Source organism: Carassius gibelio, chromosome A19, assembly GCF_023724105.1.
Source record: "Carassius gibelio isolate Cgi1373 ecotype wild population from Czech Republic chromosome A19, carGib1.2-hapl.c, whole genome shotgun sequence".
NCBI classification, from domain to species: domain Eukaryota; kingdom Metazoa; phylum Chordata; class Actinopteri; order Cypriniformes; family Cyprinidae; genus Carassius; species Carassius gibelio.
Genome location: NC_068389.1, coordinates 24,608,627 through 24,621,836, shown reverse-complemented (window position 1 = coordinate 24,621,836; position 13,210 = coordinate 24,608,627). Strand labels below are relative to the sequence as shown.

Below are 13,210 nucleotides of genomic sequence, written 5' to 3'. Positions count from 1 at the left end.
GGGTGAATTATCCATTTGAGTTAACAGGCTATAAGGTTGTTCTAGAGTAGAATACTCTAGTTTTAGAGTGCGGTAAAACCAGCAGTGAAAAACAAGAAACATACATGAATGTGTGAACATGTACAAAGCTGCTATCATCTGAGAAGAGTCTGGAGAAGGAATGCAAGCTTCTATCTTACTTACTTCAGGGGCCGATCAATCAACCAATCTTAACTCTTAGCGTCACCTTTCATTTCAGGTGATTTAAGCTGACAGAATACCTTGGTGTCAGCAAGTTTTTGATGAAATAAGGTCAACATGTCCTCATTAGGAAGCGTCAGTCTCGGTACCATCACATATAAGGACCCCGAGTTGCTCTACTTTTCTCACTCTCCAGCCAGAGCAGAGGAAGACCACAAACCACCGTCCATATGGCTACCATCTTCTCCAGCGGCAGCTTCGTTTCCAGCAGGTCCTCTATGGGCTCCTCACGCTTCTCTGCAGGTGGAGGAGGTGGCGGCATCAGCTCCATGAGAGCTGGCAGCGTGTACGGAGGCGCAGGAGGTTCAGGGGTCCGTATCTCCAGTGCCTCTCGCTCCATGGCCTCAGCAGGTTCAGGAAGCGGCTTTGGCTTTGGAGGTGGATTTGGTGCTGCAGGTTCAGGATTCGGTGCTGGTTCAGGATTCGGTGGTGCTGCAGCTGGAGGAGGATTCAGCGTCAGTGGTGGAGCAGATGACAGCATCACTGGCAATGGAAAGTTCACCATGCAGAATCTCAACGACCGTCTGGCTGCTTACCTGGAGAAGGTTCACTCCCTTGAAAAGGCCAACGCTGACCTTGAGCTGAAGATAAGCCAATTCCTTGATAACAGAGTCTCTCCTACAGGTGCTACTCATAACTTCTCTGCCTTCGAAGCTACTATCAGTGACCTCCAGGCTAAAGTAAGTCTAATCACTTTGAGGTTACTGCTAGAAGAAAATGATCATGAAATAAGTAAATAAAATAAAATCAATATTCACTTTTTGTTCACAGATCTTGAGTGCCTTGAAGGAAAAGAACACAGTGCACCTCAGCATTGACAATATCAACTTGGCTGCAGATGACTTCAGAATGAAGTAATAATTCATTATTATTATTTTTTTTTTCATAGAAAATTAATAGAGTATATGCTGTGGAAAAGCACATAAATAACCGAAAAATAAAAAAATAACTGTGCAACTCATTTTCAAATCAACTTTGAAATCAAATCAAATCAAAATTGATTTTTACAATTTTTTAAAGTAATGCTTTGATCGCACCAAATGACCTTTTAAAGGGATGTTCACTCCAAGATAAAAATTCAGTCATCATTTACATCAACCTCCACTTGTTTCAAATCTGTATGAGTTTCTTTATTCTGCTGAACACAGAAGAATATATTTTGAAAAATGTTGGTAACTAAATAGTTGATGATAGCCATTGACTTCCACAGTATTTTTTCCATTCAATGGAGGTCAATGGCTACCATCAACTGTTTGGTTACCAACATTCCTCAAAATACCTTTAATGAGTAATGAACTAGTAAAACTAGCAAAATAGGGAAAAACAGCCAGTAAGAGCAACAGAAATCTTCAGGTTGATAAAAAAGTAATATTTTATAATGTTCCTTTCTGTTGGACAGATATGAGAACGAGCTGGCGATGCGTCAGTCTGTGGAAGCCGACATCGCAGGGTTGAAAAACGTTCTCAGCGAGCTCAACATGAGTCATAAAGACCTCAACCTGCAGATCGAAGAGCTCACAGAGGAGCTGGTCTACATTAAGAAGAATCATGAGGAGGTAGTAAATCACTGCAAAACCTTCAGAAGGGAGTAAAGCAAGCTTAAGACACTACGAACTGTTCCAGTTAAACATTTTAGACAGGAGGTCAGGTCACGTAAGGTGCTTTATAGCTTTAAGCTCACTGTTTTGTGACATATTTCCATACCATGCCATTTGAAGGCAAGAATGAACAGGCGGTGATGAGAAGCTGGACATCTGAAAATCATATATGCTATATCTTTAGGACCTCTTGGCCTCTCGTGATCAGATGAGTGGACAGGTCAACGTGGAGATTGATGCCGCACCACAGGAAGACCTCACCAAAATTCTAGCTGAGATGCGTGAGCACTACGAGACGGTCGTGGCCAAAAGCCGGAGAGACCTTGAAGGCTGGTTCCAGCAGAAGGTAAGTTCAGTCCAGAACTTCACTCTGTTCATGACAAACGCTACACACAGTCAAAAATGTTGGAAATAAAATTATGTAATGCTGGGTTTATACATGGGTTAAATTAAACAATCTTTATACAATCACTTGCAAAAAAAAAACACTTCTTTTGCAGTCTGAGACCTTGAAACAAGAGGTGGTAACAAGCACAGAGACCTTGGAGATATCGAAAACTGAGGTCAACACTGTGAAGAGCACAGTGCAGTCCCTGGAGGTGGAGCTTCAGTCTCTTGTTGCCATGGTGCGTATGTGCAGAAGAATATATGGACACATAAGTGACACATCAAAACGCATGTCAATTGGTTTGACTGGTTTTATTATCTAAAGACCAATCGAACCAGTTGGCATCTACAACACAATATTCAAGCCAAATGTTTCACATAAAATAAATCTGTTACATTCAAAACCTTTTAAAAGTAGACACTTCCTGATTGTATTGAAAATGTATAGTTTTGGTCATCAGCGCTAACATATTTTTCTCTCAATATCCCCACCTCACAGAAATCATCCATGGAAGGCACCCTGAGTGAGACTCAGAATCGCTACGCCCTGAAGCTGTCTGGCTACCAGGCACAGGTGAGAGTTCCCCAGCGTATGCATCTCATAAATCTTACAGACAGATCTCTTACTGTGGCCTGATTAAAATGTGTTGGGGTTAAAAGTTCTGTCTTCTCCCCTCGGGCTTGCAGGTGGGTGGAATGGAGGGTCAACTGGTGCAGCTTCGTGGAGATCTGGAGCGTCAGAGTCAAGAGTACCAGATGCTTCTGGACATCAAGACCAAACTGGAGCTGGAGATTGCAGAGTACAGAAGACTGCTGGATGCAGAAGCCAGCGGCAGGTAAATCACACAGCAAGTACTTTACATGCTTTGCTTCAGAGTTATTGGAAAATTCTTGAATTCATGCAGACTGAGTAACATTCTTTTCCTGCTATAAATATATATAATATATATATATATATAATACTTGTTCTTTTATTATAAATAATTATTCTAATTGCAATAATTGTAAACAACACACAAAGGTGCACAGCAGAACTCTGTAGTTCAAAAATAGTTCTTTCAGTTGCTGTGAAAATGTCCATGGGAACCTTTATTTATAAAGGAGAAGCTAGTTAGCTTGCAGTTCTGTGTTAGTTTGTGGTTTACAGCTTGAAAGACAACATTTGTAGTACAAATTAAGCTTTGCAAGTTTAACTGTTTGGGTGTTTTTGTTTGCAAACAGCCTCACAATCTCAGGCAACTCTGACTCCAGCTCCTCCTCCGGCTCGATTGCTTCCACTAAAACAGCTATGATCACCGTTGTGGAAGAGGTGGTTTCTTCAACATCCCTTGTTAAGTGAAGCGAACCAGTCGTGATGGTTGGAGAACAGAGCTGAAGCTCCTCTCATGCTGTCAGAATATAATTATCTTTGAGCATTTACAACAACAATAAAACTAATGTCAAAGACAAAATGTGCATGTTACCTCATCTATTCTACATGGATGCAATTTAGAGATTCTTTACTTAAAGTTAAAGTGACCAGTAGATGAAAATGAAAATGCACTCCCTCTATTCCCTCCAACATGTAGATGAGTTTGTTTCAGCATCAAACAGATTTGAGAAACCAATAGACCCTTAGCAGTGAATGGGTGCCGTCCGAATGAGAGCCCAAACAACTCATCAAAATAATCCACACCACTGGAAACAAATCTAGCATTAATACGTTTTGACTTTAAAAGGTTGATTCTGTCTAAAATACATAATATTGTTTTCCCCAAGCGAAAAAGTCACTTCGTCTGAATCAGCAGAGAAATATGCACTAATCAAGCAGTTTAAAAACGCATATCTTGGCCAGAAAACTCAGATTTTGGCCAGAAGTGATGGTTTGAAGTTAAAATGCCTTGATGGATTTATTTATTACAAACATACAGCTTTTCATATCACACGACTATTTTGAAGGACGGGAGTCAAGTGGTTACTTGTGGATTATTGTGGATTTTTTTATCAGCTGTTTGGACTCTTATTCTGACGGCACCCATTCAGAGGATTTATATAGCACTACTAAAAACAACCAAATGGCTTTACATAGTATCAATACAAAAGCAACAAACAGGCAGTATTAACAAATCAAACCTCATAATAGACACCACTTTTACCCCATTCAAGTTCATCTGTGCTAGGCTGCCAGAACTAAGTGAGCTTTCAGCAGGTTCCCGAATACTGATAAAGACGTAGCAGATCTGATACATAAAGGTAACTCGTTCGTTGGTGAGCAAGTGATGTAACGCTATTTCTCCAGATCTGTTCCAATGAAGAAACAAACTTGTTTACACCTTTTATCTGTAACGTGCTACTGCTATAAAGAGTGCATGACGGACGGAGAATATTCCACAAAAGTCCTTTAAAGATAAATCCACAAGAAATAAAGACTAGAATTCCAAGGAGCAGGCGTAGCTCAACACAAATGTAAAGCAAAACAAATAACCGGCAAAGGAACAGAACAAAGCACAGAGAATACATACAAAAGCAAGCGAGGGAATAATGACTAAATTAAAGAAACACAGATGAACAGAATGACATAATTAAAACAACTCAGGAAAACTAGGTCAAAGGAAAACTAGCAGGCACATAAAAGAGAGTTAGTACAGTTTCAGCAAATTTACATTTAGAGGTGTTCCTTTCATTTTAAACATGTCCAATGGAGCAGTTTAGCCACAGACTTGCACAGATGACAGCATCTGCTGACTGAATAAATATGAATGTGAATAAACAACATTTCATGGAAGTGAGATTAAACATTCATTTCAAGCAGGAATGACAAATCTCACGTCCGTGTGTTTTGACAGTCGACCAAAGAAGGCCTGTGCAAAACCTGCAGAAATCTGCCCATTAACATTCTCAATCCTGATGCCCTATAACACAGTGAAGTACTTTTGATTTATACATTGCTCGCAAAACATTTATATATATATGTGTGTGTGTGTGTGTGTGTGTGTGTGTGTGTGTGTATGTAATTAAATGGAAAAAACACCTTTTTCCAGTTAAAATATATATTAAAAAATGCTATAACAAGTTAAATGTATTAAGCATATTTTACAGTGCAAAATATTTTAGGCAAAAGCTTGTTTTCAGATCTTGTATTTTTAATTTAAGTGTATTTTGATTTTTTTTTTCACTTTTAAGTATAAACGAGTTACAAACATACCAAAACAAGGCAAAATTCAGTAAGATACAATACATGAAAAGAAGTTTTAATATCTTACACAGTTTTGTTAGTCAGTGACACTTATCTTGTCAGCAACACATTTTTTTGACATTTAGTGCTAATCACAGGGCTAACAGGAATAATATTAATCACACCCATCACTGTTACTCACTAAATCACTTCTGCTGTGTTGAAAAAGCACCTAAAAGGTCAAAATGGAATGAAAGATATTTAATTACCACTAAAATAACAAGCAGCAAACAAACAAATCTGGTTATTGTTCTGATGCTTAGTGAACCTGCTTTGATAAACCTCACCTTTTCATCATGGTGCTGATGAACATAAAGAAACCGCAAATGTCAAACACGTTAAAAGTAGAAGTGTTTTCAGCCGAGCCCAGCCCAGCCCATAAAAGAAACGTGGTTTGGTCAGTAAGCATGAAATTATTTTTGTGGTAACATGCCCATGGAGGAGGCGATGAAAAGGTCTTGCTGAAAATGATTGCTACTAACACGTCACTTGTTTCTGGGATCTCTTTTGATGAAAATGAATGTTGTGCTGGACTCTATGCACAGGAATTTTTTTCTAAAAGTGTTAACAATTTGTAAATTTCCACACAGGAAAAATAACTAAGAAAAAGGAAAGAGAAAAGCATCATGCATTAAAACTAATTAAAAAATTAAAAAGTGTTTTAAAAAAAGCATGGAGAAGTAGATTGCAATATTATTGTTATAATTTACCGTTATAGTTTTTTTTTTTTTTGTATAGCGCTTTTTACAATACAAATCGTTACAAAGCAACTACAGAAAATTACGTTTCTACAATATTTAAGAAACTTCATTCCCTCAGTGCAGAAAAAAATAATCTATATTTTATTGTTTTCCAGCAACTGTCTTAAAAACCAGATGCATTTACTTTCTGGTGTAGGTGAGATGTATTGTATTATAACAAAATATGAAATGAATATTTCATAATATAACAGCTTTCGATTTTTATATTTTAAAATATAATGTATTCCTCTGATGTTTCAGCATCATAACTCCAGTCTTCAGTCTCACATGATCCTTCAGAAATCATTGTGATATGCTGATTTGTGCTTATTGACTACTTATATTATGCTATAATTGATATATTATCATATATCAGTGACTAATACTTTAGCAGAAACCGTGACACACAACAATTCTTTGATGCATAGAAAGTTCAAGAGAACAGAATATATTCAAAATAGAATTTTAAACAATTCAAGCTGAACATTAAAAAAGTTTATATATGCTAACATGAAGAATCTACCAAAATGTATTTTGTTTTCAAGCACTTTTACGTATGTATGCATATATATGTATTACTAGAAAACAAGAAAAATAGAAACAGAAACGTATTTGTGGATATAAAGAAAACCAACCAGAAAGATTTGCAAGGCAGAGTCTTTTATCCAATGTTTCACCTTAGTTGTGACCTTTACGGTTGCTGGAATGGTTCCAGCGAATGCAGTGAGATGACATTCCTGGTGTTGTGTCTTGCATTCAGATTCACTCTATAAAAGAAGCCAGCGTTCTCCTGTCTTCATTTACTGACCTGTCAGAGCAGACACAGTCAACATGGCTTCCTCCTACTCCACCCGCAGCAGCCGCATGTCCTCCAGCGGCTCCATGCGTATGTCCACGTCTAGCGTGGGAAGCAGCCGTGTGGGCACCATGAGGGCCGGCAGCGTCTATGCCGGCGCAGGAGGTTCAGGGGTCCGCATCTCCAAGGCCACTCACTCTGTGGGAGGAGGTTTCAGCATGTCAGGATCTGCAGACAGCAGCATCATTGGCAATGAGAAAATCACCATGCAGAGCCTCAATGACCGTCTGGCTACTTACCTGGTCAAAGTGCGCTCACTAGAGAAGGCCAACGCTGATCTGGAGCTGAAGATCCGTCAGTTCCTAGATGGCAAAGCCTCTCCTGTTGCACGTGACTACAGAGCCTACTTTGTCACCATACAGGATCTTCAGGCTAAGGTATATTATGTTTTGCAGGATTACATGCTATAGAAGATCCTAAATATGGAACAAGAAAGTAAATATATGTTGATTTATATGTCCAGATCCTGGCATCCATTCAGATGAAGGGTAGAATGCATCTCAGCATTGACAACACCAGCCTGGCCATTAATGATTTCAAAATGAAGTGAGTCTTTTCAGAAGATTTAGCATGTTTCAAGTCCACAGCAATGGAAAGCTAGGCTGTTTTTAATAGATTTATTTATTGACTAAAGATCCAAACAATATAATTAGTAAATCTTTTATAGAAAAATGCAAAACAGCGGCATTATAACTTGTGGTATTCCAGATTTATTATAGTTAACTAAAATTAAAACTATTTTTTTTAATACTGTTACACGAAATTAAATGAAAAAAAAAAAAAAAATCTGTAATAAAATTTGTTTCAGCATTTCTCATTTTCATTTTGTAAAAATGTACTAAAATAACCAAAAGTAAAACTAACAGTTGCTGGAAAGTAAAAACAACAACAATAAAAATGACAATAAATAAATAAAAAATATAAACATATCAATTAATATATTAATGTTAAAATATTGAAATAAGAACAAAAACTATATATAAAACCTATTATAGTATTTTAATGATCCTTAAATAACAGTTAATAAATGAAACATTATCTCTTGTAAAGCTTATCAATTAATTAATTGTAAATTTTTTTGCTAATAAAACATTATAAAAATTATAACAAGCTTTGTATTCAATAATATGAGTGTTACATTGAATTAGTTTTATATGAGTTTGGAGGTGGACATCCTGCAGTAAACTGACTTGTGTCCAGTCGATGTGAGTGTTTTTAAAGAACGTGTGTCTCTGACAGATATGAAACGGAGCTGGTCATGCGTCAGTCAGCAGAAGCAGACATCGCCGGCCTGAAGAGGGTGCTTAATGAGCTCGACATCACCAGAAAAGACCTCACCATGCAGGTCGAAGGGCTGAAGGAGGAGCTGGTCTTTCTGAAAAAGAATCACGAGGAGGTGCGTAATGATTCTGTGTGGAAATTTAGAATAGAATAAGATATTTGAGTACAATAATCTGTCAGTTAGCTTTCTAAACTGTTTTTACACTGCAGATAAATCATTAATATGTATGTGCATTTACACTCTAAAAAATGCTTGGTTGTTTTAAATATGAAAATTTAGTCAAATATGCACTAAGGCAACTTTTTGGTTATTTTACTTATTCCATATTTGACCCAAAGTGAAATTCGAGATATGCATTGAGACAGATATTCTCGTGCATTTTACTGCATCATTTTGCATGATATGTTACCATTTAAGTATTCTAAAGAGCTGTTAAATATGATGGTGTTTACCAGTGAAGTAACCATGAATATGTATTGACACGTATCATTAGGATCTGTTGGCGGCACGGTCACAAATGAGTGGACAGGTTCACGTGGAGGTGGATGCAGCTCCACAGGAAGATCTCACCAAGATCCTGGCAGAAGTGCGCGAGCACTATGAAGCAGTTACAGCCAAGAACCAAAGAGATCTGGAGCACTGGTTCAAGACAAAGGTGAGGGACGGAAGCCGTTTCTCATCACCAAATCGGCCCACTTCTTTGAACTCATGTAATCCATCTCTGCTTTTTATTTCAGACAGAAACTCTGAAACAAGTCGTTGTCACCAGCACTACAGAACTGAAAACATCTCGCACTGAAGTCAACACAGTCAAATCCAAACTACAGGCTTTGGAAATCGAACTCCAGTCACTTTTAGCTACGGTCAGTCATTCATAATTGCCATAATGGCACTGACTCTTATTTTAGTATGACTTTATCCTGAATTTGCATGTTCTTGTTACTGTAGACAGCATCAATGGAGGCCACATTGACTGAGACGAAGAATCGTTATTCCCTAAAGATGTCTGGCTACCAACAACAGGTGAGTAGATATGCAATCACCAAAACTAATATAAAATTAACATTTTCTCATCGTCTACTCAAACCTGTATGACTTTCTTTTCTCTGTGGAACACAAGATGATGTTATTCAGTACATCTTAAGAATGGAAGATACAAGGAACAAAAGTTTTAAAGCAACAAAACAATTTCTATTTTTTTTTTTTGGTACTCCCAGGTCACCATCCTAGAAGAGCAGATTGTCCGCCTCCGAGGCGATCTGGAGCGCCAGCGTCACGAGTACCAGATACTCCTGGACATCAAGACCCGACTGGAGCTGGAGATCGCCGAGTACAGGAGACTGCTGGACGGAGAAGCCACGTGAGTTCATTCATTCTCTGTCACTCTATTATTATTGTTATTATTTTGAGAGTTTAAAAGGAAAGCCCCATATAACTGTTATTGTCCTTCTACAGTGTCAAAGCAACAACCTCCACGTCCACCTCGAGGACTAAAGTCATCACAGTCGTGGAAGAGGTTGTAGATGGGAAAGTGGTCTCCAGCTCCACGTCCTCAACCATGTCTGACAAGCGCATCATTTGATTGGCTGTAATGCCTGTTTTTGTTTGAAGCATGCACACAACTGGAAACCAAATAAAACAGCATTTAAACACTATTCTGATGGAGTTCTTATTTTATTTTATAATAAAATGTGCATATTCAGTTGAACTAATTCATTTATTTTGAATAAATTAGTTTAAAATATATAATATAAAATTATTTAAATATAAAAGTTTTATTAAATAATGCTATTTTATTTTGCTGAAAAGTATTATTACATTTATTTTTTTGAGTTTTTATTTATTTAGTTTTTTTTAACAGAAATGCATGCATTTTTATCTATATTATACTTTTTTATCCATATTTTTTTAATGAAAATAGACGCTGGATATATATATATATATATATATATATATATATTTTTTTTTTTTTTTTTTTTTTTTTTTATGGATATATTTCTTTATGGATTACCGAAATACTCTAAATGAGATAATTCAATAATGAATTAAATAAAACAACAATAAAATGTACAGGTTTATTCAGAAATCACTATATAATTATTAATTATGAATGTATCCATTTATTTTGTACAGTTCCATGAAAACACAACCTTTATTGTTTAAAGTATTTCACAATATCCTCTTTCACACACTACTGCTGTTTAAATATATCCTTATTACTTTCACAATAAATGTATTTAATTATTTAACTTATTTAATAACATTATAATAATTTCAGAATAAACTGGTACATTTAACTGTTGTTTTATGAAATTCCTTATTTATTTAGTTATTTCATTTAAGTACTTTGGTCCTCCTCTATAAGCCTAATTTTCAAGATTTGTTTTTTTTTAATGAAATAAAAGACCGATAGTCAGTGGTGGACAGTAACGGAGTAGCTTTACTTCGTTACTGTACTTAAGTACAAGTATCTGTACTTTACTGGAGTAGTTTTATTTTGAGTAACTTTAACTTTTACTTCACTACATTCCAAAACATAAGATCGTACTTTTAACTTCACTAACTTGAGGTAATTTTTATGAATAATGTCCAAATATTTTGATTCAACCACCTATATATATATATATATATATATATATATATATATATATAGATTACATCTAGGGACAAAAGAAAGGATGTGATGTTCAGAACATTGTAACTACAGTAATTATCAAAGAGGGGAAGAGATGCACCCCGTTTGGCCAGGGGTGTTTTTACACCACAGACAAGGTTTGAGAAGGAAAAAATCATTATGAAAATATAATTATATTTTCCTAAAATGTTCTTCCTAACTTCAGGCCTTATTATCATGTCATATATAACAGTGATGTTCTGTAAAACCACAAACTTTAAAACACTTTAAAACACAAGTCCATATCAGCAACAAAAATATTTCTTGACTCCATATAGTGGTTATTTTGGAAAAAATCCCAGGTATTTTGAGCAGTAGGATTATAAAAAAAAAGTGCTAATATAAAATTAAATTAGCCTATATAAAATTGCAGACATCTATCTTTCAGTACTTTTTTACTTAAGCACATCAAAAATTGAGTACTTTTGTACTTTCACTTGAGTAAAATTGAAAAAGGATTACTTTTACTTTTACTGGAGTAATATTTTATTATACGTATCTGTACTTTTACTCAAGTTTATTTAATTTTAACTTTTTATTTATCAAAGAATCCTGAAAAAAGTATCACAGATTCCAAAATAATATTTGGTAGCACAACTATTAATAGTTCTAATAATAAATCATCATATTTTCATGATTTCTAAAGATCATGTGACACTGAAGACTGGAGGAATTATGCTGAAAATACAGCAAATAGATTATATTTTAAAGGATATTAAAATAGAAACCATTATTTTATATATTTTATTTTGATAATTTAGAATTATTACTGAAATAGAACCTTTTTTGTTTCAAACTGTTCATTGAACAATAATAAATGAAGTACCTGAAGCTGACAATGAAGTAAATGTATAATAATTAGCAAAGATGATTAATTTAGCGCGCGCGTGTGAGGGGCGGAGACGCGCCGCGGAGCGTCAGACGCGCGTGAGGATCAAACACAGCAGAATGGTAGGAAACTTCACTCCTCTTATTATTTCTTTTACTATAGTGATTTATTTTTAGATATGTGATCTGAGTCTTTCATAGATTTGTAGAGTTATTAGAGTAGCTATAGAGTAATTAGAGAAATTGAGTTATTTTTTACATTCTTTTGTCGAAGTTTTCAGATCGGCACTTCGGAGCCTGTTCGCGACTCTGTTGATTCGGATCGCGACTTCGGAGCCTGTTCGCGACTCCGTTGATTCAGATCGGGACTTCGGAGCCTGTTCGCGACTCCGTTGATTCGGATCGGCACTTCGGAGCCTGTTCGCGACTCGGTTGATTCGGATCGGCACTTCGGTGCCTGTTCGCGACTCGGTTGATTCGGATCGGTACTTCGGAGCCTGTTCGCGACTCGGTTGATTCGGATCGGCACTTCGGAGCCTGTTCGCGACTCGGTTGATTCAGATCGGCACTTCGGAGCCTGTTCGCGACTCCGTTGATTCAGATCGGCACTTCGGAGCCTGTTCGCGACTCGGTTGATTCAGATCGGCACTTCGGAGCCTGTTCGCGACTCGGTTGATTCAGATCGGCACTTCGGAGCCTGTTCGCGACTCGGTTGATTCGGATCGGCACTTCGGAGCCTGTTCGCGACTCGGTTGATTCAGATCGGCACTTCGGAGCCTGTTCGCGACTCGGTTGATTCAGATCGGCACTTCGGAGCTTGTTCGCGACTCGGTTGATTCAGATCGGCACTTCGGAGCCTGTTCGCGACTCGGTTGATTCGGATCGGCACTTCGTATATATATATATTACATCTAGGGACAAAAAGAAAGGATGTGATGTTCAGAACATGGTTACTACAGTAATTATCAAAGAGGGGAAGAGAACCACCCCCTTTGGCCAGGGGTGTTTTTACACCCCAGACAAGGTTTGAGAAGGAAAAAATCATTATGAAAATATAATTATATTTTCCTTAAAATCTTCAGACCTTATTATCATGTCATATATAACTGTGATGTTCTGTAAAACAACAAACTTTAAAATACTTTGTTCTTACTGGTGAAAATCAGATGGTCATCTCTGTTTTCTCTCAGGTATATCACAGTGTAAGCTTCACAGTGAACATTACTCTCGTCAGCGTAGTCCATATCAACAACAAAAATATATCTTGACTCCATATAGTGGTTATTTTCGAGCAGTAGGATTATTTAAAAAAAAAAGTGCTAATATAAAATTAAATTAGCCTATATAAAATTGCAAACATCTATCTTTCAGTACTTTTTTACTTAAGTACA

At 36.6% G+C, this 13,210-nt stretch overlaps 2 protein-coding genes across 2 annotated transcripts; both read left to right on the top strand.

Moving 5' to 3' along the window:
- The first annotated feature begins 367 nt into the window (after positions 1-367).
- On the top strand, positions 368-3,676 carry LOC127935465 (keratin, type I cytoskeletal 13-like). The gene is made up of 8 exons (XM_052533353.1): positions 368-920; positions 1,012-1,094; positions 1,640-1,796; positions 2,023-2,184; positions 2,339-2,464; positions 2,725-2,799; positions 2,913-3,061; positions 3,447-3,676. The coding sequence occupies exons 1-8, from the start codon at positions 411-413 to the stop codon at positions 3,562-3,564; spliced, it is 1,380 nt and encodes a 459-aa protein (XP_052389313.1). The 5' UTR covers positions 368-410; the 3' UTR covers positions 3,565-3,676.
- Positions 3,677-7,010: 3,334 nt separating this feature from the next.
- Positions 7,011-9,972, top strand: LOC127935472 (keratin, type I cytoskeletal 13-like). Its single transcript, XM_052533373.1, has 8 exons — positions 7,011-7,412; positions 7,499-7,581; positions 8,275-8,431; positions 8,811-8,972; positions 9,055-9,180; positions 9,266-9,340; positions 9,535-9,677; positions 9,773-9,972. The coding sequence occupies exons 1-8, from the start codon at positions 7,011-7,013 to the stop codon at positions 9,897-9,899; spliced, it is 1,275 nt and encodes a 424-aa protein (XP_052389333.1). The 3' UTR covers positions 9,900-9,972.
- The last annotated feature ends 3,238 nt before the right edge of the window (positions 9,973-13,210 follow it).

Bases quoted from the DNA above. Each gene is read 5' to 3' on its own strand.
- LOC127935472 (XM_052533373.1), top strand. From the start codon at position 7,011: ATGGCTTCCTCCTACTCCACCCGCAGCAGCCGCATGTCCTCCAGCGGC. The intron at 8,432-8,810 runs GTGCGTAATGAT...ACGTATCATTAG, and splicing joins TGAAAAAGAATCACGAGGAG to GATCTGTTGGCGGCACGGTC. The intron at 9,678-9,772 runs GTGAGTTCATTC...GTCCTTCTACAG, and splicing joins CTGCTGGACGGAGAAGCCAC to TGTCAAAGCAACAACCTCCA.
- LOC127935465 (XM_052533353.1), top strand. From the start codon at position 411: ATGGCTACCATCTTCTCCAGCGGCAGCTTCGTTTCCAGCAGGTCCTCT. The intron at 921-1,011 runs GTAAGTCTAATC...TTTTGTTCACAG, and splicing joins TCAGTGACCTCCAGGCTAAA to ATCTTGAGTGCCTTGAAGGA. The intron at 3,062-3,446 runs GTAAATCACACA...GTTTGCAAACAG, and splicing joins GATGCAGAAGCCAGCGGCAG to CCTCACAATCTCAGGCAACT.